This window comes from Aulonocara stuartgranti (assembly GCF_965226115.1).
Source record: "Aulonocara stuartgranti genome assembly, chromosome: 3".
Taxonomy (NCBI): Eukaryota; Metazoa; Chordata; class Actinopteri; order Cichliformes; family Cichlidae; genus Aulonocara; species Aulonocara stuartgranti.
The window spans coordinates 36,769,859-36,793,064 of NC_138941.1; the positions used below are offsets into that span (position 1 = coordinate 36,769,859).

At 41.7% G+C, this 23,206-nt stretch overlaps 2 protein-coding genes across 4 annotated transcripts; both read right to left on the reverse strand.

Moving 5' to 3' along the window:
* Positions 1 to 83: 83 nt before the first annotated feature.
* Positions 84 to 4,416, reverse strand: LOC309703946 (butyrophilin subfamily 3 member A1-like). Of its 2 annotated transcripts, none has more exons than XM_082528869.1 (10): positions 4,382 to 4,416; positions 3,614 to 3,660; positions 3,180 to 3,334; positions 2,996 to 3,094; positions 2,575 to 2,703; positions 2,293 to 2,415; positions 2,034 to 2,162; positions 1,281 to 1,359; positions 1,090 to 1,116; positions 84 to 989 (listed from the first exon to the last, which is right to left on the reverse strand). In XM_082528869.1, the coding sequence occupies exons 2-10, from the start codon at positions 3,648 to 3,650 to the stop codon at positions 457 to 459; spliced, it is 1,311 nt and encodes a 436-aa protein (XP_082384995.1). In that variant the 5' UTR covers positions 3,651 to 3,660; positions 4,382 to 4,416; the 3' UTR covers positions 84 to 456. The 2 variants fall into 2 exon arrangements, with proteins under 2 accessions (XP_082384995.1, XP_082384994.1); XM_082528868.1 differs by having other exon boundaries at positions 2,575 to 2,706.
* A 2,824-nt stretch (positions 4,417 to 7,240) lies between these two features.
* On the reverse strand, positions 7,241 to 22,439 carry LOC309697883 (macrophage-capping protein-like). Of its 2 annotated transcripts, XM_082520092.1 has the most exons (10): positions 22,318 to 22,439; positions 19,366 to 19,448; positions 12,385 to 12,578; positions 9,802 to 9,956; positions 9,223 to 9,381; positions 8,865 to 9,014; positions 8,594 to 8,680; positions 8,373 to 8,505; positions 7,868 to 7,959; positions 7,241 to 7,669 (listed from the first exon to the last, which is right to left on the reverse strand). In XM_082520092.1, exons 3-10 carry the CDS (start codon positions 12,575 to 12,577, stop codon positions 7,604 to 7,606), a joined length of 1,035 nt encoding a protein of 344 aa, XP_082376218.1. In that variant the 5' UTR covers position 12,578; positions 19,366 to 19,448; positions 22,318 to 22,439; the 3' UTR covers positions 7,241 to 7,603. The 2 variants fall into 2 exon arrangements, with proteins under 2 accessions (XP_082376218.1, XP_082376217.1); XM_082520091.1 differs by lacking the exon at positions 22,318 to 22,439 and having other exon boundaries at positions 19,366 to 19,493.
* Positions 22,440 to 23,206: the final 767 nt, after the last annotated feature.

Here is a 23,206-nt window from a genome sequence, read left to right on the forward strand (position 1 = left end):
GCTTATAGCTTTTTTTAAAGCTCAGTTGTTGAGCTAAAGTTTTAAATATTTTAAATTCTTTTTCTTCTTTTTTTTAGGTTAATATTTAAGATAAACTTAGCAAAATTAAGTTTTAACTATTTTGTTTTGAAAGTGAGAACACGCACTTTTAATTTCAATAATGACCTACTTTTATACTTTTAATGCATAATCTGGGTTTTTCTTTTCTTTACAACCGTGTGAGGTCTGAGTAGCTATGACAACAGTCAACCCTAACCTTATGTACGCTTAGGAAAAATACAAGAAGCAATTGTTTTGACACATCTCAGTTAGAGTGATTTTTGTCCCCCTGGTTGCCAAGAAAAGACACTTTTTTTTAAAGCCAAAAAAAGGCACAGAGGGTCAGAATTATCACCGATTGTGGACTTAGACCTCACAGGTGGAGTCAAATTAAAGTCCAGTGAGATTTTCTGTCTCTCATTTCCCTGAGATGTTGTTTGGCGGGATGATCGTCATGAGTGTGCGTCCATCCAGTGGGGCGAACAGAGGGTACAGTTTCTCTCTAAAGGTTCCAGTGAAGGTGTAGATGTGGGACTTGGTTTCAGCGTTGTAGAAGGAGATCTGCCCTTCCTCGTAGTCCAAGTAGACCCCCATGCGCCTGGGCACGAGGCTGAGGGGGAGCTCCTTTTCTGGCTTGCTGCAGGCGTAGAATTTGTGCGTGCTGCGCCACAGCACCCAGTAGCCCTTCTTTGGCATCATGGTGAACTTCCCGTGCCGCTCAGAGTCAGCGGTGGTCACGCCCACGCGCCAGTAACCGTTATTGGCTATGTTCACCTCCCAGTAATGGCGGCCGCTGCTGAAGCCCTCCCTGCCGAGCACACAGGGCCATTCGTCGAAGCGCTGGGAGCTTTGAGGCTGCTCTGACACTACAGAGGACTCCTGGACTTTACGCTGGTCATCTGAGAGAAGCAGCCATGGGTGGTTGGTCATGGGGTCAAGAATCACATCAGCTGTTGGGAGAAAGGAAATCAAATTGCTAATTAAACCACATGTTCTTTGGTGTTTGTTGGTTGATTTATGGGATGGAGATAAAGCTGAGGCCGTTGTTACCTGCTGCGCTGCAGATCCACCCCCAAACTGAAAACACAGATGAAGAGTTTTATTATAGTTGCAGAAGAGATGGGTTTGGCTCTTAAAATAGTCCCCTCCACAAATTGTTCTGAGCATCGGAATCATTATTCATAATAAAAGCTAAAGAAAAATCCCAAGGTTTTTTTTGGTGCAAATTTTAAAATACACACCTGAGTTGGGGATGTATCGAGGAATTCCTGCTTCCCAGGACTTTTGCTTTGCCAGGAGCCACAACTGTGGGACGATTTTCTGATAAGGAAAAACATAAAAATGAAACTCATACTAACTTATATTCCTTTGCTTTCTATTTCCTTAAGACTGACTAACCTATGCCATGCTTAGTCACTGCATACATAATTCAGTAGGTACTCATAAATTTAGGTCCAGATAAAACTCAATTACAGCCTCAAAGGTCACGGCTCTGCACAAAAAACTGCAAGTAGTAGTGACAGGTGAAATCAGAGTCAATCAGAGCTGTGATAAAACAGCACGCCATCATCTATAAATGTGATGGCGTGCTGCAGTTAATCTGCAGACTGCCCCGTCGTTCACGTGGGACATTGACACGCGTGCTATCAGAGCAGAGCCCGATTAGGGTCGTTAAACTGAATCACTGAGATCTTTCATTGATAGATGCGGGCAATGAAGGTGCAGAGTTCACTTGGATCACACATGGCATAAAGCTGTTACACAACCTGGCCACGACTGCCCTTCGTGACATTCGAAATGAACAACTGGTTTATTGCACACTGGTTTATTTGTGTGCTATCAAACCTCTAAGATATTTATCTTTCACTTCAAACTTACATCTTGCCATCATCCTCATCTCATTTTCAAATTTATGCCAGAGTTTCTGCATTAGCATGAATTGTTTTAAGGATGTTTTCAAGGGCTGATTCAGTAGAAATGCTGAGGTTTCTCACCGTGCTTCCTTCCTTGAGCAGCGACCAGGTGATGAACTCCAACAGAGGCATCAGCCTGATCAGCCGGTTCTTCTTCAGAGTCAGCACACGCAGCACCTTCCCCAGCTCATCGCTCTGAACGCCACAACGCTGCAACACAAACAAACGCTTGAGATTTGCCTCCATTTACTTTGAAAAGCGTGACACCAACCAAAACTTAAACGACATAAAAGTAAAACACATTTGAAGTTAGTTGTCTGGTTAGTGACCCCCTGCTCACCTCGCTCGCCTCCTGCAGCTCCTTTGCCCACTCCATGATCCTCATGTGTGCCACCTCACTGGCATCCTTGTCTTTAGTTTCGTGTTCGTGACTGTCAGATAGCCAGGGAGTCTCTTTCAGGAGCTTTAAGGACATTGAATTAATCACGATATTGTTAGATTTTAACAGTTTTCGTTTCACCTTGCATATCAAAATAGGATTTTCAATTTAATTCAATTCAGTTTTATTTGAAGGGTCAATCTGATCTGGTCTGATCTCACATCAGCATCTGTAAATACTGACCCTGTCAACATCGCGGAGCTCATCGGCCCACTGCAGGATTAGCTTCCTGCTCTCCTCGAGACTGCGTTCGGCGCGCCCCTGTGAACGCTGGGCGTCCTTCGTGGTGCCTTCTCCTGGATCCAGAGCTTCCTGCTAAAAGACATCACACTGTGTCAGGTGGTATGTCACACCATGAAACTACAGAAAGATACAGGAAGATTATATCGGATTGTATATCTTAGGTAACGCCCATCCTACATATGCTATAAGGTGAAGGGTGTGAGCTATAAAGAGTTAATGAATAGCTGCGCTATCAGCATCCATACAGTCAGTGCTGTTGTGTGATGGAGTTCCTGCATACAATAAATATTTTGTTATTGTGATCTTTATCTGGTCTGTGCACTCTTAAATCTGGCTATACTAAGAGTCTGCCAGTTTCTACCTTGCACACTTGATCCACCTGTTCCTTCCACTGCTGGATAAACTGCACGCACTCCTGCAGGCTGCGGAGATCTTTCAGGCCGTTTTGGCGAGTTTGTTGCTGCAGGAGACAGAGGTGGTCACAAATAGGCCAAACAGACACTGACCAACTGAAGAGAAAAAGCTGTTTGAAGCATGTGGTTTACCTGTGACTGTTTATTGAGGCTGTTGGTGGGCCTGCTGGGGACCGAGCTGTGAGGCTGGCTGCTTTCATCATGGGTGGGCAGGTTCCAGCGTACGGCCCCGATGGAACTGCTCTGGGTGGCGCTGCCGTCCTCCCCAGACAGCAGCATGCTCACCTCTGCAGGGGTAAAAAAAAAAGCTATTTTAAGTCTCAGTTAATGTCATGCTGCTTTGCCAAACTAAGAAAAGCAGCAGGAAATACAAGCTTTAGATAAAAGCTTTCCAGCAGAGGCTGTGTAAATTATAGTGATAGATTTATGGCTCTGATAAATGGAAACACTTTAGATACTGTATCAGTCCGCACAGTATCGCATCACGCAAAGGTTGATAGTTATCAGATGGGCAAGAAAAGTGTGCTAAGTATCACTATGAAACACAAAGGAAGAAAAAGACGTACTTCTTTTGGGCTTTAGGATACTTTTCATTTCCATCATGGCTTCCTCACTGTGGAGAAAAAACACGCCACATGAAAAAGATAAAATATGAAATTATAGAACTAAACAAACACACACACACACACACACACACACACACACACACACACACACACACACACACACACACACACACACACACACACACAGATATATTTGCAAGTTTTAAAACTATATCCTCCTAGGACCTGACGTCAGGATATTATACTGCCTCTGTTCTATCGAAATTTAAAGCGAATGTTCTCATATGTGGATCAAATTTTTCTCAGAAAGAAAAATCAGGTAAAAAAAAATCTTTGTTTTTACATTCATAAGGTCCCAATCAGCCCAAACAGCAAAGAGAAATTAAAAATGCCATGAAAGAGTTCGGGTCTTAGGAGGTTAAATATGTGATCCTGTATATGCATATACAGGATTACAAGTAATCAAATACAAAATAATACAATTACTTTAAATTGATAATAATAATAATAATAAATATAGAAAAAAGTTAAAGCTAGATATAAAACACAGCTGTAAAAAGAAAATCAGCATTAAAAAAAGAAAAGAACAAAAACAAGCAAACAAACAAAAAAAGCAACACACCACAAAATTACAACACAAACCTGCCTTATGTGAATTCATAAAATAAAATAATGGTTCATATTTGAAATTAAACCATCTCCCACAGACCTCAGGTATAAAGAGACACACTAAACTAATACACAAACTATGAGCTTATTATGTCGTACCTGTCGCTGGTGCAGCTCTGCTGGTGGCGAAGACTGGACAGCCACTGCTGTTGGTCTAATCCTTTTGTGTCTCTCTCGGTTTGATCTTTGAACTTTATGACAAGGAAATCTGCATGCAGAATCCCCTGACACGAAACGTTTCCTGGCAGCTCCGTAACCGAGGGCGCCGTGAGGGTATAATGGCGTGATTTTTTCTTTTTATGACTGCAGTAAATTTCAGGTTATGACTGGGAGGGAAACAGATACTCTGTGTGGCTGTTGGTAAACTGTATATGCAGCAGGAGTGTTAAGAGTCATTTACAGTATCTGTGCTTTATAAACTTCAGTTGTTGCAAAAAAATCATAAAAGATAAAAATTCTCCAAACAGTAAAAAAAAAAGTGATTTCACTTCTTACTGCATCACTGGACTCAGTCTGACTGTAGTGAAACTGAATCCTAGCAACTCTTATCTTTGCCTTGACACATATTACACAAATGTGATATATGACGCGCCACTTTGTTTACAGTAACTGGTCCCATCTTGTCTATAACACTCATCATGTGGATGAATTTCATGGTCATCACTGTTCTTTTTCTGGGCTGGACTGATCATCCAGCATAGATCTTTAACGACTTTCAAATGCACATATTTCAATCTATTTAGGATTTTCTCTCATCCACACAGGCTCTAATATTTGGTCACATGTTCCTTAGCAAGTTGCACCTCAACCAGATGCTTCTTGTAGTCATCAACAAGCCTCTGACTTTATTCTAGCTGCATATTTAACTGAATTGGTAGAGTTTGTTTAAATTAGTTGGTTTTCTGGCATGAACACTGCTTTTAAGATTAGTTCCCAAAAGTTCAGTAAGTTTGGCATCAGCGCTCTGAGAGACGTCAACATGCAAAAGACACCACATAACCGTCAGCCCCGCTTATTAAAAAGACTTCAGTGACTTAGTATAAAGCCATCTTTCAGGAATGACTATATTACTTTTATTTCATTATTTTTGTTGTTTTTAAGTAAATCTTCATGTGAAGTACTTTGTAACTCTGTGATGAAAGGTGCTAAATAAATACTTATTAGAACTGAAAAGACAAAAAACCACACACTACAGTTCTACATCTACATTTTACATAATGTGGGATTTGTTTTTATGTCTTTATTTCCTTTTGCTTAACAGCAGATTATGAGTCGAAGAAGTTACTGATTATGTCAAAAACATCCATTGACTGGACTCATAACGTCCCGAGCGGGTGCAATTTGGAAGGGTATTGCATGGTGTCAAAAAAGGCCGAAAAATAGGAGCTTCCATTGAAAATGACTCAAGGCATGCACATCTGGATGTCTTCAGCATTACATGCAGAAACGTCAGAGAAACACATGCTTCCCTGTATGTATCATCAGCTTATTCCTGGAGTTTTTGCCTAAATCGTTGTGGGTTTCTTCCACCGCCTGGTTATCTGTGACTTCAAGGTCAGAGTGTCATTATGCAAGCTGCCGAACCTTACGCTGTTTCTGTTTGTATACAATAAAACCAATCTAGTGTAAACTATTAGCCGCCGAGTTTTTTCCCCTTTTGAACAAACTTCAGTTTGCCTTTTAAAATCGAGTCAGGCGGAGATTAAACCTGAATAAATCATCCTGCAAGAGAACATTCGTGAATTTTCTAACCTTCAGCAGCAGTGTAACCAAAAATATGATCAAATGTTTCCACAGTTGGTGTAAGAGAACCAAATTCAGCGATTCAGTCCGACTTTAAAAGCATACTTGACTGAAAATGAAGCTCTGCATTAAAACAACAACAGCAAAAAACAGCAACCTTTCATAATCTCCTATAATGAGTTTGAACATCAGCAGTCTGCAGTAAGAAAGACTGGGTACAAATCAGGGGAATTCAAAATACCTGGTCCTTCCCTGAGAGTGGCTGACCAGCACAAATCACTCTGAGAACAAGACGTGTGATAGCCTGGGAGGCCACACAGAGCTCAGAGTAGCTTCTAAGCAGACAAATGAGAAAGCTGTCTGAGTAACATTTAGTAGCTGTAGTTAAATAACTAAACCAAAGGTTTTTGGTTATAGCAGAATAAACATCAGCATCAGAGGCTGACCCCCTCTGAGAGACATCTGGAGGTGGGAGATTCTTTGGGTCTGTTTCAACGCGCCTGCTGATTATTAAAGAAGCAATGACCTTTGTGCTATGCCAGGTAGCCATTAAGAGAAAATGCCAGGGCATGTTAATCTAAGTAGGAAATAGGTCATGGAACCACACAGGGACTGGTCAAAGAGGAATGATGACAGCATTTTTGGAAGTGAGTGAAGGAAACAATTACTGGCATTTTTTAGTCCCACAGCTGGTTTATTGTGAATACTCCAAGTCACGGACATGGAATAATGAAGGCCTGATAATATTGTCCTCTCAGATTATTTAGGGTTTCCTCTTCACCCCCTTTTTAATAGTTGCGTGAAAATAATCTCGACGTCGTGTTTGTGCAAAAATACTAATTTGATTTCCCTGCAGCTGAAGCCGAACAGGCAAAAGGTAAAACAGTATATATAACTGTCCTTTCAAAAAGTCCTTTATGTAAAAGTATGCCACATATTACTCAGCAGTAAATGCAATGCCCCCTGTGACCGACTTAATAATGCCAGATTGTTTAATCGCCAATTATTGTGGTCTATAGTTAATTATTAATAGTGTGTTATTATACAGTCGGGTGTAATATTTGTGCAGCCGTGGCAGCAGTAAGGGCATAGTTTAGAATAAAGGTTATATAAAGTCCACAGTTGTGGGTGGAGACGTGACTGATAAGCATCAGATAATTTCTCCACATGATGACTGGGGGGGGTAAAAAAAAAAAAAAAATCAGCACAACTTCCTCCTGTATAAACCACAGTTTTACATTTATTTTTGAAATGCAGGCAAAGCTGGGACACCATTGAACCAATGTAAAAAAAAAAAAAAAAAAAAGCACATCTCATTTACTTGAGTTATATCTAATATTTCTCCTTATATCCTTTCTCTGTTGCTACAAGGAACTTTTTTTTTTTTATAAAAGTGGCATCCCATCTCTGATTCTACCGAAGTACAAGGCAAGAGGCAGCTTACTGTCAGCCTTACAAGTATGTACATACAAGTCAGTATATATGTATCTTTAAAAAAACAAAACGATGCATTTTGTAACAGGTGCTCTCTCAAGATGCGCAGCCTCGTCTCCATGTGCAGGATTCCCAGCGAAAGGCTCAGTTCCAGCTTTTGAAGAACTGCTTGAAGATGATGGTCTCCTTTCCCTGTGGCAGGATTTCCACCTGTAGTGCAACGCACATAAAACTTTACTGCTTACTGCTTATATAAAAGACCTTGCAGTTGACATCATAAACTCACACGTCAGATCTGTGGCTGTAAAAATAGAAACAAAGAGGTTGTACGAGCTTTCCTGTCTACAGTAAAGAAAGACGCTTGACTGGTTTGCGGTGTTTAACATGAGCAGCTTTTAGCAGTCGTACCTGTGTTTTCATGTGAGGGTAATTCATTTGTTCGATGAATTTGTCCGCCATCTGCAGGGCCATGTCCTTCTCCTCATCGTTGGCTCCGTTACCTGATGATTAAACGAGCTAATGTTAATTAGCAGCTCTGTTTGAGAGCTTTTTCGCACACAGAGTAGCTTTGATCATCTTTACACCCCTAAATGCACTGAGTTGCTGTCATGCGATTCACCGATTAGGTGCACCTGATGAGATGTTGGGTGAGTGCATGTTTCTATGATGTTTATTTGCGTTTGGTGTGTTGTCTGATCAGTTCAGAGATGACAGTGTGAAGCTGTAGAAACCCCGCTGTAGCTCTTTAAGAAACCCTTACTCCGATCACATGTAAGCAGGTCCTCAGACTCACGTCCTCGTGAAACTGCCAATCATTATTTCTGACTGCGTTCATTACAATTTCATTTCATCAGATATCAAATTTGAGGAGGTGGCGAGTTTGCCGCTTGGAGTTTGAGTAGCAGCTCCTCACCTTTCCAGACGAAGATCTTTCCGTTGGAGCCGTTGTCCAGGATGAAGCAGTCGTCACGAATCAGCAGCTCCTGGAGAAACGGGCTCTTATCGGACACTTTAGTTGTTGTCATGGAACCGGTGGCATCAGACACCTGATGAGTGAGCATACAGTGAACAGTGATGGAAAAGGTGGTTTTAAAACGTCAACCTTGTGCATATAGTTCTGCATATAGAGCTTACCTTGTAGAGGGAGGCTATGTTTGAGGCGTCTGCTTTGCTGTCCTCTTCTGGCGTGCTCTCTGGCAAAGTCGGAGTCTGTCCTAGGACCTGCACAGCAGCACAAAAACATCTTATAAGGACTACAAAGAGAAGCTTTTTAAAAAAACAACAACCCAAAAACCAAAACAAATAGATTTTTATGTAATTATTGACTTGGAAATGGAAAAAAAACAAAAAAAAACATCCATCCTGAATAAAACAATCGGATGACAAATCAGGAAAACTTATTTACTCTGATCATTTCCTCCGGCTCTTCCCCCTCGTTTGCATCCACAATGCGGGCTTTACCGTGTCGGTCTATGTCGCGGATCAGCGTGGCGATCTCGCGCACCTTTTGCTTCTCGAAGATGTTGGCTTGCGAGCCGGTCCAGGACACAATCGTCTGGGTACAATTATCAACATTAGATCAGCACAACGTGGTAAAAGTGGCACTTTATTTTATTTGCAGGTTGCAGTAAAAAAGCGAAACAAACTGGTTATTGTGTAGCGCGTTAGTGTATAGCTCTGACACATTTTAGAAGAGCAAATGATTCGGTGGCGTTTGGCTGCACCTCTCCCCGGCACGTCCTCCTTTTGATAGATTATCTCACCGTTCCGAGATCGAGGATGAAGCAGTCTCCCTTGTTGAAGCTCTTCCAGGACAGCTCCACCTCTTTGGCACGGATGTTGCGCTTTCCTTTGATCTGGTACAACCTCTGCACGGTGCCAGAGCCCTGAGCTCTCCTGAAACCTGACTCCACACCACCCTCCTGTGAGGAGAAGCAGAATCATCACTTGGACTGAACTTTCATGGTAGTTTATTTTTTTAACGTTTTACGACAGTTGACTTTTTGGACGAGCGATTTGATTCATTTTAACAAGCTCAGATTGCTACCTGTAAAGAAGCCACAAGAAGCTCTAAAATGATAAAATCTGTTATTTATGTAACCAAGGATGTACCTGAGGTGGCCAAATCTACACAGACCTGACCACCTCAATCTCCTAAAAATAAAATAATAAAATTAAAAAGTCATACGGTACAGAATATTGTATTTTAAAGCTTGCTGTTGCTGGTTTTAAATGGCAGTGCACAGTTCAGTGCAGCACAGGTATGCTGTGGTAATAAAGTTACAGGTATTTTCAGTTTTAGGCATCCAAACACGTCGCTGTTTCCAGCACCACCTGCTCACCTTGTAGCTGACCCCTCGGGGGAAGAGCTCCATGAACTCCGGAGTCTCGAAGCCCTGAACGTGCCTGTGCTGAATGGGGTCTCCACCCAGAAAATTATCCAGCTGGGTGGCCAGCATGGCACAAGCTACCTGCTCATCTCGAGATGATTTTTCACCTGGAACAAGGGGGTGGAGCACAGGTCACTGAAAAGCATGTTCTTCCTGTACAAAAACTCAGTTTATTTATAAAGGATTGGGGATGTGAGAACTTTATGGCAGATTTCCCAAAGCATTCAGTAAGATATTAATACGTTCGACCAGCTGAGGTGAAGTTTGTGATGATAAAGCCGCCTCAGTGCATCCAGTAGGAGCTGCTTCGACTACTTGAGTCACTTTCTGATTATAATTTGAACTCCTACAAATTCAAAACGTATTTACTTCTGTATTTTGTGATGTCAGAGTTGAAGCTGACCTCTCATTATACTAAAGCTAGGAGACGGTGCAGAAATTAGCCTACAGAGAGTGGTGCCACACATTTTCCTGGACATTCAGGTTATCTGTGGACCTCTAGTGCATCATCTAGCCCTACGGCCACAAAGCACTGTTAGCTCTGCAAATAACATATGAGTACTGCTACATGTGCTACCAGACTTACAGACAGTTTGTACCACCAGGCCAATCAGGCTTCTTAACATATCTAAATATTACACACTGCATATTTGCTTTCTTGCTTCTCTGCACATTGTCTTATTTCTTGTACTGCTTACATAAGACTGATTGCTCCTAAACCTTTACTCCTACTCTAGACTGAAGCTAATTTTAACTTCACCAGTAAAACTAAGTATTAATACTTAAACAGGGGTCAGGAACAACTGTGGGCTGGCCAAACAGCTTTAATTAAAGGAAATAAATCTATAATCTAAAACGGTTCTTCCAAAAATAGCTGGAACAGTGTGAATTTATTTTGTTGTCTCTGGATTCCTGTGACAAATAAGCACGAGGAGTTTTCAAGAAAGCCACAGTCTGCCTCTTCTTCTGCAGAATTACACTTTAACATACAGGACATAATAAAAAAGAAGAAGAAAAAAAACCACGAGTTTCTTACCAGGTCTTCAACTAATGTCAATACAACTTCAGATGTGCAACAACACATTACTCATTAGACTGTGTCATTATTTATTTAACAAAAACTGAGCCAAAGTGTAGAAGCAGTGTGTGAAAAACTTAATCCACCCAAAGATTGGGTAGTTTGTCGACCCACCTTTAGCAACAGTAACTTGAAGTAATGGTTTCTGTATGACTATCAGTGCCTCACATTGTTTCCATTCTTATTTGCAGCATTGCTTCATTTCATTGAGGGCGCTCAAAAGCATTAAAATAAGGTTGAGGTTTGCCTTGCAGCACCTTAATTCTTTTGTTTTCCAACCATTTTGCTGTAGGTTTGCTGCTGTGCTTGGCATCATTGTCCTGTTGCATGACCCAGTTTCAGTCGTGCTTTAGCTGTCAGACAGACGGCCTTAAGTTTGACTCTAGAATACTTTAGTACACAGAGGAGTTCATGTGTGACTCAATGACTGCACGTTGCCCAGTTCCTGTGGCTGCAAAACAAACCCAAATCATCACCCCTCAACCACTGAGCTTCACAGTTGGTATGAGGTGTTTGTGATGATCTTGCTTGTAATTTCTCTGAACTTGTTTCCAGTTGAATCTAAATAATCTTTCTCACTGTAGACTGGAATGCCTTTATAACTCTTCCTTGATGGGCAACAACAGTTGCTTCTCCAAGACCACTTCTGACATCTTTTCTCTTTGGCATCATGTTAACACAGACCTGAGTGCCAGGTCTGATCAGTTAATCAAGTGCATTTGAATATCAGCACCTGGCTGCTACTTACCCTCTTTGTTTATGTGGAAGCACTAAAGGTTTGCTTAGCGTTTCACACACTGCTTCGCATCGATATCCTCTTTTCAAATAGCAGCTTTATTATTTACCTGTATCCAACATATTTAGTGGAAATCTGTAAATTGTACCTATTATAAAAAAACCCCAAAAAGGTTATACTCTCTAATCAGGCGCTGGTACGACTGATTAAAAAAAGCTGAACTAAACAAACAGTGGACATACAAAGACACCGCCGGTCCATCAAGAAGAGGAGGAGGGAGGATTAACAGAGGTGCATGTTAGAGCGAAGAGAGGGCTCTCCAAGTTGTGACAATCAGCTTAGTGTTACCAAAGCACCGGATACATGCTGGAAACAACAGCCACATTTGAGTACTATAACAGTGCTCCTGTATTTTTAATGCTTCCCTCTGGACTCATTCCCTCATCATCCCTCTTCATCCAGCTTCTCTCGACACACAATGATGCATCAGGGCAGCAGAGTGTCTCGTGTGTCATCACCATCAGCGGGGTGGCTACTAGCCTTTCAGCCAGGGTTATGTGTGTAGCGAGCGCCAGACAATGCTTAGCTCTTTTACTGGGTGGAGTAAAATGAAATCAGATACTCTTCCATTGTTTTTCTCCAAGTAAAGTCAAGACTAGTTTGTGTTTGATTTGCATCGGGTAGCATGTTGCATAAGCCAGATGCGTCTTCAGTCTCTTACCTATCCACATGTGGAGGTCAGCTCCCTCCTCCCCGCGGTTATCCAGCACCAAATAGGAGTCTCCATTGAAGAAAGCTCCCACCTCAGAGGAATCTAGTGGCACCGCCTTCATCTTTTCTACTCTCCATACCCACAGGCCCTGCTGCCGGACCTCTGGGCTGAACTGACCTGGCACTGGCTTCAAGGGGAGCATACTACATGGAGAAAAGAACAAAGTAAAAAGGTGTTAGAAGAAAAAACAAATAAAGAGTAGGGAGCACATGAGAAGCTTATCCATGGAGGACATCTGAGTCACATCCCTTAAAGAAGGAAGAAGAAACAGGAAGTGGCAAAACAGTGTTGTGTAACTTGTTCTACATGGGAGCGCGTGCACGGATTTGGCTGGAGTAAGTAGAAGTAAAAGAGGAAGTTGAAGCCACAGTGTGTCTAAACGGAGCGGATTTACGTGACCTTTCTTGTCTACTCCTGAAAGGTGCCTAAATTCTCACTAAACTGACACTCCTCTCCACACTCAAGGAGAAGGTACACTTCTGAATGTAGCTGGAGGTTGTTTGATTCGCTCTTACCGCAATCGTTCTAAGGCAACAGAACAGAGGCTGGAGACACTGTGATGAATGTAATTATACCTCAAGTAGACACAAAGTGTGGGTTGTGTTGCTGCCTAAGGACCACAAGCTACATTACATGACTTTTATGCAACACGACACCAATGCAGCCGTAGCCGTAGCTGTGTTTTTTTTGTAGTACACAAACAAGTGCGTCATCCAACCATACGCCCACGTCTTCCTGTCTTTGGTTGGTTTTTCTGGTTTGTCTCTTTGCACGAGAGCAGACGGTTAGCTTTGTAGGGGGATCAGATCACCAACGTCACCACCTTTCATGTCATTATCTCTCACTGTGCCTGACTGTATTTTTACATTGCATCTAAATTGTGGAAACTTGCAATCATATTTTTTATTGCTTGTACCTATTAGGGCTTCAGCAACACACGACCCAGAATTGGACAAGTGGAAAATGGAGATAAGGATGATGTTTGTCCCCTTCATGATATGTGTACTGTTCATTTCTGACCATCAGTCGGTTTTTATATGCTTGTTCAGTGTTGTCCAGGTCACAGTGGTGAGGGTGCTGGAGCCTATTTGAAATGCCATAGAGTGGCGAGCGGGGAACACCCTGGACAGGTCCCTAGTTTATTGCCAACATACTACTACATACTTGCCCTATTAACCAAACTATTATGTATATATTGGTTAATAGGACAAGTATTTAAGTTTTATTTTGTTACAAAGAAATAAAAAGGCAATAGATCACACTGGAAAGGCTTGAAGTGTCTTTTTTTTTGGGAGCTTTCAAGCACATCTGAGTTGTCCTTGGCCGGGGCGGCGACTCATTGGATCATGCGAGTGAAGGTTTGCTCTTTTGTAAGGTAAGGGTGATTAAGTCAGCAATCTTTATCTACTGAAAAAGACCAAGAGATATTTTGAAAGCTCTGGGACGGTGGCCATTTCTTTAGGTTAGTGAACTTTCACGCAACAAGAATTATGTTGTTTAAACAGAAAAACAGAAACTGTAACTTAAGTGATGGCCAGCTTCCTTGCTCTACAGTTTTCAGCAAGATCTTCTGGATGAAGACAGACCATGCTGAAGTTGACTTTGTTGGAGTGATGACTTGAGGAATACCCTTGCCAGCTGCTAAAAGCAGCACAAAACTATATAAAGGAACTGTAAACAAAATTATTTGGAATTAATTTTGCAATGACTCACAGGAAAAGGACAAAGAAGCCAAAACCCAGGTTTTAATCGAAGCAGGAGTCAAAAGCAGAAGGTAAGGTTGATAAAATATGCCAAGAACGCACAGGAATGTCCTTAAAAAGCCAACAATGGATGAGGAACAGAGAAAACAATAACGGGAACTTGAAGGTCGGCGACGTCATAGCTTGTCAGGTCGACGATCGACCACAGTTAATTTGTGAAATACACAAAGTTTTGTCATTGGCTGTGCAACACAAACTAGTGAGAGTTAGAATCTATTGAGAAGTTAGGGTGGCTTGGAAACAGTGATAATCTGGACAAATTAATCTCATTCACCACCAAATGAAAGGACTTTGGGTCAGAGTATTGTGAAAGTAGTAGTAGTAGTAACCATTGATATAAAAAGCATACAATTATGAGCATGCAGCAGCACTGTTGCATTGATTGTATTACTGCAGTTAGCTTGTGATATGAAGGCCACACCCATATAACGAGGAAGTTAACCAATAGGACCACTCGACTCCATGATCAACATTTCAAAATTCTTTCTTTACAATTTTGTACAAACTCTGTGAACCTTGAGATTCTTGTGTCACTGACTTTGCTGAATGGCTGAAATGCTGAAACTGTAAATAGTATGCATGAAGGTAATACTGTGAAAACATATATAAAAGGCGCTGTAAAATGACAGTGACTTTGAGTATAATTTGGATAAACTTATGTGATCACTGTAAGTTTCACTAAAATGAGACCAACAGCGCAGGAAAAGCAGAGATTCTTGTGAATTGGGAATGAATGGATGACAATGCCATGGCACGAGCTCATGAGCTAAAACTAGAAAACGCGAGATCGTGTCAGGAATATTTGATAACGGTGATAAACAGAATCAGCCTGACAACTGACGAGTGCAAAGCTGATCAGGCTTAACATCATGACCACTGACAGGTGAACGGACAACATTGATTACCTCTTCAGCATAGCACCTGTTAGTGGGCGTGATGTATCAAGCAAGTGAACATTTTATCCACAAAGATGTGTTAGAAGCAGGAAAAACGGGCAAGTGTAAAGATTTCAACAAGTTTGATTAAGGCCAAACTGTGATGCTTGACGACTGGGTCAGAGCATCTCCAAACTGCAGATCTTGTAGCATGTTCTCATTCTGCAGTCAGTATCTATTAAAAGTGATCCAAGAAAGGAACAATGGTGAACCAGTAACAGGGTGATTTCAAACAGATGAGCTGCTGTAGTTTAAAAATATAATTCTGGCTTAAATAGAAAGATGTGAGAGTGCACAGAGGATAACCGTTTGTTGTGTAGGGCGCTGCATAGCTGCAGACTAGTTAGGATACCCATGCTGACCCCTGTCCACCACCGAAAGCGACAACAAAGAGCATGTGAGCATCAGAATGGGACCACAGAGCAATGAAAGAAAGCGCCCTGGACATATAGGGGATTTTCCCATACGTCACTGAAGTATGTGCAAATGACTAGACCTTCTGCCCCTCCCTTTCCTCCTTTCTAAATAGCAGGATAATGCCACAAAGCGGAAATGGTTCAGGAATGGTTTGAGGAGCACAACGAGCTTGAGGTGTCGACTTGTCCTCCAAATTCCTCAGATCTCAATCCAGTCGAGCATCTGCTGGACGTGCTGGACAAACAAACCTGATCAATGACGGCCCCACCTTGCATCTTACAGAATTTAAAGCATCTGTTGCTAACATCTTGGTGCCAGATACCACAGCACACTTCAGAGGTCGAGTGGAGTCCATGATCAAGGCTGTTTTGGCACCAAAAGGAGACCAACACAATATTAGGTAGGTGTTCATAAGGTTATGCCTGACTGGTGTATACTAAGCAGACTGAATTCCTAACTGACCACAGGTGTGGTACCAAAGGGTGGGAAACAGAACAGAGACCTCAAAATAAACAGGAAGTGGCTAAACAGTAGCTGATGATGAGACACATTCACACAGTGTGTGAATGTGTGTGTGAATGGGTGGATGACTGGATATGTAAAGCGCTTTGGGGTCCTTAGGGACTAGTAAGGCGCTATATAAATACAGGCCATTTACCATTTACCATTTAAATGGCCAAAAATTAACTTTCAAGATGTCAAAGATAAATACTGATAAATATTAACTTCAGTGTCGATGACGAGCGAGAAGAAAGACTTCCCAGCTTTTTATATAATCTTTATCATATTGATGCATGCTGATGTATATCTGCAGTTTCTCATATTCATCATCAACCTTATCATAAAAATGTTTCACAACGTCAAGAAGCTCTGGGGTTGTTTTTTTCTTGCGATAAAACTAATTAAAAAAAGGTGGCAAACTTATGGGTGTCATAACACATTCAGGGTGAGCCCCAACGGGCATTTAGATAAACATCTGTTTATAAAATGAAGCACGGGTGGAGCACTTACACGTTAACACTTTCTTTTAGCTCTATCATCATATAAGTGAGAAGTTTTTGTTTTAACTGTGCTGCTACAGAGGCAACGGGAAGATAAAGGGAGGCTGGAAACAAGCAATTAGCTTAATTATAGGGATTAGAGTCAAGTGATGATCCAACATGTAAGAAGCTGCTCCCAGCGCTACTGCGTTATGTGTCTTAAAACAACTCATTTGGCAGCAGAAAACAGCGCATCTATCAGTGCTGACTATCGGCACTGTGGTCAGACTAACAGGATGTCAACATGCTTTTAAAACTCAGCATTATTTTTGTAAACTGTCAATCGAGCAAACAGCGCAGTGAAGTGAGCATTTGAACATATATACTGAGTAGTGTAGAGGGGGTGCAGGGAAACAGAGGAAGGCGGCACATGCAGAGGCCACTGGGTTAAGGTTACAGTGCTCGGACAGCCGCTCGAAGAGTAAGTAAGGAGGCACAAATAAAAGCACCGGTCCACTTAACTGTATGATCTCCTCTGGTACCTCCGGCATGCTGTCTGACTCCAGGTCCATTCTGCGTGTCCACTGGAGTGTGTGTTGTGTGTTTGAGGTTGTAAGATATCGAGGGGTCTGACGAGGAGGAGTGCTTGAGCTCACCTGGCCTTGTTAGCTTATATGTGGGAGGTAACTGAAGCCGGAGTGATGAAAGCCTACCTGAGGCCCGAAGATAGGACGCTGTGTGTGTGTGGAGATGGGGAGAGTCGGGTTCCTGGTTTCCTGGCTAAAGCTAAACACCAAGCTGATAATTACAGTGAGAGCGAGCTGCTGGCTTCTTCGTCTTTCCACTGTTTCCCCCTCCTCTATCGCATCTCTTCCCCTTGTCCCCATTTGTCCTCTTTAAAACAGGAGTGAAGGGCTGGTCTAAGCAAAGCATTTCTGTATCCAGCCTCTGAGGTTCAGAGGATAAGTAGCAGCCAGTTGGTGATAAGTGTGAGCAGTTTGGAGATCTGAAGCATTCAGGTGTCTTAACACAATGCCATAATCTGCTCAGGAGCGTACGTCGCAGCAAATTCTACCCCAAGATAAGGCCCAAAAGCTACATGTCAGACTCTGCAGGTCTCAGTTAGGATGGTAAATGCCGGTAGAAAAACACTGAACAAGTATGGCTTGTGTGGACGGGCTGCCAGGGGAACGTGGACCATCAAGTCCTCCGTATACCAAAGTATGCAAAAGTCAGACGTGAGGCCATCTGTCTGACAGCTAAAGCTAATCTGGTTCATGCACGAGGGGAATGATCCAAGCACAGCAGTACATCTACAACAGAACAGCTGAAAAGGAAAATGATAAAGATGCTGCAGTGGCCCAGCTGCAACCACCCAAAATACTTCGTAACAATGAAGCCAAATGTAATGAAGTTAAAAAATATAATTAAGTATTTGCACAAAAGTAAGTCGACTTCATGAAACAGTCTGCACGAGGTGGGTCATGCATTCGCAGCCTGATGAAACTTAAAGAACATCGTCCCAGGAGGAGGTCTTGAAAGGGGCATTTTTTAGTTACAGCATTAGGCTTAATTTTTTTTTAATGACAATGTAAATAGTAATATAGAGAGAGTAACCTCAGAACTACAATTTTACTTTTCAAAACTAGCTCTGAAGCTAAGCTCATTTTTAAATTACAAGCCTGGCATCAAACTTCCAAAAACCGAAATCTGCTTCTTTTTTGTTTACTGCAGTTTCCATGAAACGTATAAATACTGACAGGCCTGATTTTATTTCTCTTTTTATTTCTTTCTTACTTCATTTTAGGTTTCTATTATTTTTCAAATTTGGGTATTGGTTTCATTCAAAATCATCTTTCACGTGCCTTTAAAACAATGAGGGGTATTTTAAAATCAGTAGTTTCTCCTCTAGTCTATTTAATACGGAGCATAATAACTGAGCACTGTAATCTCTAAAATCCAGTCCAATCTTCTGCGGAGAAACAACGCAAAACGAACTAAAGACGAGTTGCGGAGCAGAAAACGAGGTCGCTCGAGGGGTTAAAATGGTAAAAACGCAAAGATGCCCTCTTGGCCTTGTCCACTGAAGCATCAAGTGGCGCCTGGTTAGATGGAGAGGAGAGCCGACAGGGAGGGCTTAGATGGATACACAAGGTCAAAGATAGGCTGCTGGGGTCACTGAGCCAATCAGCCATTCATGCGCTGTTGGGCACACAATGAAATATGAGAGCGTACGACATGCAGGTGCACAGAGCATCAGGCGTGGAGAGACCTGAGAGCAATCTGTTAGTTGGCGACTGGTGAACAGGATGTGTGTGTATGTGTGTGTGTACGGTTCAGTGGGCTCTACGTTTATGAGAGTGAAATCAAGACAGAGTGATGGAGATACTGAGTGGACTGAAAAACAAATAGGGGTTAGAAAGGAAACAGTGTCATTTTAATTCAATGTGACAGCACGCTGCCTATGGTTTAAAGCCAAGGGTAGTTTACTTCCTTGTCTAAAGTAATGACACAGATTGGAAGTTACTTCAGTGCCACACCCTAACCTCAAGGAAATTGTTAGAAAGCTGTAAAAGGAAAGGAAATGAAAAACACGGGGCTTCCCTCGCTGCTAACTGTAAGAGCGTTACAGTGAAAAAGGGCAAACTTTGAATGAAATGATGGACAGAGGCGAGTCCCACTGACGTGAAACTGAAGACTCATTGTCCAGGAGCAGGAATGTGCTGAGCAGACAGGGGAAAAGTACAGGGAAAAGGAAAAGTGGGAACAGAAAGAAGAAATCAGAGTGAAGAACTGTAGAGGGAAGCAAAAAAACAAATCCGTGATAAGGCTTACCTTGGGAAGAGAGCTGGCGGTGGCACAAAACACGTCTGAGCAGGGAGTGGAGAGAAGAGCAGCAATGCAAGAAGCAGCACGACCTTAAACACACACACAGTTAGGCAAGATATTTCCTGCCTCAGTCTGTGGCAAGCTAAGCCCAGCCCTCTGACTCAAAAAACCCACAAAATCTACATTTAGTCAAGACTCAGAGGGAAGGCAGAACTGCTGCTTCACAAATCCACCAGCCAGCTGTTGAAAGTGGTTTCAATCCATAATAGTTTGTGTCTTGTGTCAGAAATGTGAAAATGTGGTGTAAAAAATAAATGAAAAAATAAAAAAATAGTAGTTTTTTTCTTGTTGTTTAATGAAACCTTCTTCATTTTAACAATATGAGTTCAGTCGGCCTCTCTGTGACTCACAGAAGTTAACAGTTTTCCTGTAATTAGTCAAACTCGGATTCTCCCAGTCGGACGCGCCCATCTGTGTAGCTAATCAGTTCATCACAAGGAATGCCACCCACCCACCCGCTTGCACAGCGTTACATGCACATAGTGGGAAACCTGTGATTCATCCTTTCCACAGGTAAAGGATCTCCCAACAGATAAAATGAGCTCTTATCTGGACAGAGGCGTGAACAGCATGCTGTCTGGATGACTTTTTAATTTGCTGTCTACTTATTGATAAAGTGCAAATGTTTTAAGTTTAGAAAAAATTGATTCAGATAAGGATTGATGGCTGGAATTTCAATTCATAGGATCGATTAAATCAAACGAAATGCATAAAATATTCAGGAGAACTTTAAACCTCATGCAATCAAGCTACGCCGTGCTGTCCACGGTGTTCGCTCACCCATCCAAATGAATTAATTCAGTTGTTCCAATCGCTTCCATGACCACAGGTGTATAAAATCGAGCACCTAGTCGTGAACACTGCTTCTACAAAGAATGGTGAAAGAATTGGTTGTTTTCAGGAGCTCGTGAATTTCAGCATGGTACCGTGACAGGATGCCACCTGTGCAATAAGTCAGTCGTGAAATTTCCTGGCTACTAAATATTCCACAGTCAGCTGGTATTACAACAAAGGGGAAGCGACTGGGAACAACAGCAATTCAGCCAGGAAGTGGTAGGCCACATAAAATCACAGGCTGAGCAGCTGCATCCAAGCCTTACACCACCAGGCGCAATGCAAGGCGTCAATGCAGTGGTGTAAAGCACGCTGTCACTGGACTCAGTGGAGACGTGTTCTCTGCAGTGATGAATCACACTTCTCTGTCTGGCAAGCCAATAGGCAAGTCTGGGTTTGGCAGTTGCCAAGGGAACGGTACTTGTTTGACTGCATTGCACTGAATGCAAACTTATTTGGAGGGGGGATTATGGTGTGGGGTTGTTTTTCAAGAGTTTCTGGAAACAGTTTGGGGATGGGCCTTTCCTGTTCCAACAAGACTGCAAACCAGTTCACCAAAGAAAGGTCCATAAAGACACATTTGGTGTGGAGGAATCTGACTGGCCTGCACAAAGTCCTGACCCCAACCCAACAGAACACTAGGGCTGTAACTAACGATTATTTTTATAGTCAACTAATCTGCCTAATTTTTTTTCTCTTCAATTAGTCAACGATTATTTAATCTGCACTTCCTGTGGGCAGGAAGCTTCTCCAGCACCTCACCTACTCAAGTTTTCCCACCTGTGTCACACTTTGTTGCATGAAAATGAAGTAAATCAGAATATTAGGAAATAGAAATTAATGTGCAAATAGGAATCCAAAAATTTCCATGAGTTCAATTATAGCTTCAAATTAAATGAAAAATATTTTATTTGCTGGTCAAAATGACAAGTTAGCAAAGTTTCCATATAGTTTAGTTCATGAATTGACGATTGCAGTGTCCATGCTCTGGAGTAAGGCCTGCTCTTATCTTAGAGCTGCTGATAACTATGCTGAAGATGCTCTCTGTCACGATTTCAACCATTTGAGAGGTGCACGAGCCTCTTTACAGGACAAACTCATCTATGTGCCTTAATACTGTAAAACAGAATTAGTTACTAAGCGCAAATTTGGTTGCGTATCATAGTTTATCAGGTGGTGTAACTTTCATTTCCCAATAAACTGTTTGTCCGACCCACAGATTAACGGCCTTAAGTTGGGTGGAAGAGGTTTACTCTTCAGAATAAACGCTAATATTAATGTGAGAAAAAACAAACAAACTCGTATACAGTGTAGCTGCTCCTGTTTATTGGTCGCATTTCACTTATTAGCTAACAAAACTAAAATCGCGTTGGCTTAGCTGGCATCATGCTGAGAGGTTTCCAACTGTCTGTACAGTAACAGAAATATAAAGACGCTATGAGCGTGACGCACTAGCTTAACTATCTAAAACCCATTCAGAGGTGACGTCACAGCTCCAGGGTGCCGGGGGTTTGTTATAAAAGGAAAAGGGTCGGCTGACATCATATTAAATGAAATATCACTCAAGAGTATATGTGTGCAGACTTTATTCTGTTATACTCTATTGTGATTCTTGCGTTTGTCACTACATGTCTGTGGAAAAAAACAAAACCTGTCCTTAAGATTAAAACTTCAGCATCTGACATTTTGCAGGTCTGTTATCTTTGGTTCATTGCAAAAGCTACATGTGGAAATTTACAATAACATATAAGCCAACGGACCAAATCATGTAGGAGAAGCACATCTACCAGAACAGCACAAAGACCCTCTGGCTGCTTCAGCAGTTGTATCCTGCTATTACCAGCCTTCAGAGCTGCCGGAGTGAAGTACGTGTAATGTTCAACAAACCAATTAGAGATGATCTGAGCTTCAAACTGGTTCTTGAAGTGGTTTATGACTTAAAGGACTTGATTTTAGCTGAGTCAAAGTGGGATTATCAGTGTTTAGCTGAACTAAACTATTTTCTTTTTTGTTTTGATTTTTTTGCATACCTGTTAAACACCTTCATCCTTATAGCTGTTTTACCTGCTACGCCTCGCTGTGGTTCCTGAGATGAAAGCTTCAGTCAGTCACAGCTGCAAACCAACACCATGTTCACCTTTTCATTTTATACATATTACCTGTGCAGTTTGCACACTAACAGACGGCTCTAATGTCCACTGAAGGACTTTACACTTCCTACAAACTGACTGGTGAACTCAGTGAGCAGGTGAGCCCACGAGCTGAGAGCGCCCCCAAGAGGACGAGGGGCGAGTAGATTGATTTGATTGATTAGCAGGCTGATTTTTTACGACAGCAGCCACTATGGGAGTGCAGGGTAAACACAGCTGTGACAATTATTATTAATAATTATGCTTCTTCCAAGCTGTTTGTGCCATTTGTACTTTTTGACATAATGGGAATTTTGTTGCACTTCTTATGAGTGTTTTCTAACTCACTCTCTTGATTGAAAGTCAGTTACAATGTAACTTCAACGTAAAGTTTTTAAGTTTTAATAAGATTGAACAAAAACAAGGATATGTGTGTTTTGATGTTTTAAATGCAGTAAAATTAAGTTTATTTAACGATGAGGTGTCTAAATTTGTTATGTACATCCTGACAATGCTAGACTTCTTTTGTTGTGTGAGCGCGTGTCCAAGTGTATACATTTGTGAAATAATGCACATATCTGTTGTTTATATATATTTTTTGTATTAGAGCATATTTTTCTATTCATCTGTCCTGTAGTGCTAAATCACAAAAGTCACCTCAAAGAGCTACAATAATACAGAGAGAAGCCCAACAATCAGATGACCCCCTCTGGGTTTCCTGACTTTGTTTTACATCTGAGTAACTGGGAAAAAAAAAACAGAATAAAAATATTTATTATGTTATGATTGTTGTTACACTGACAGACAACATAAAAACCTTCTCA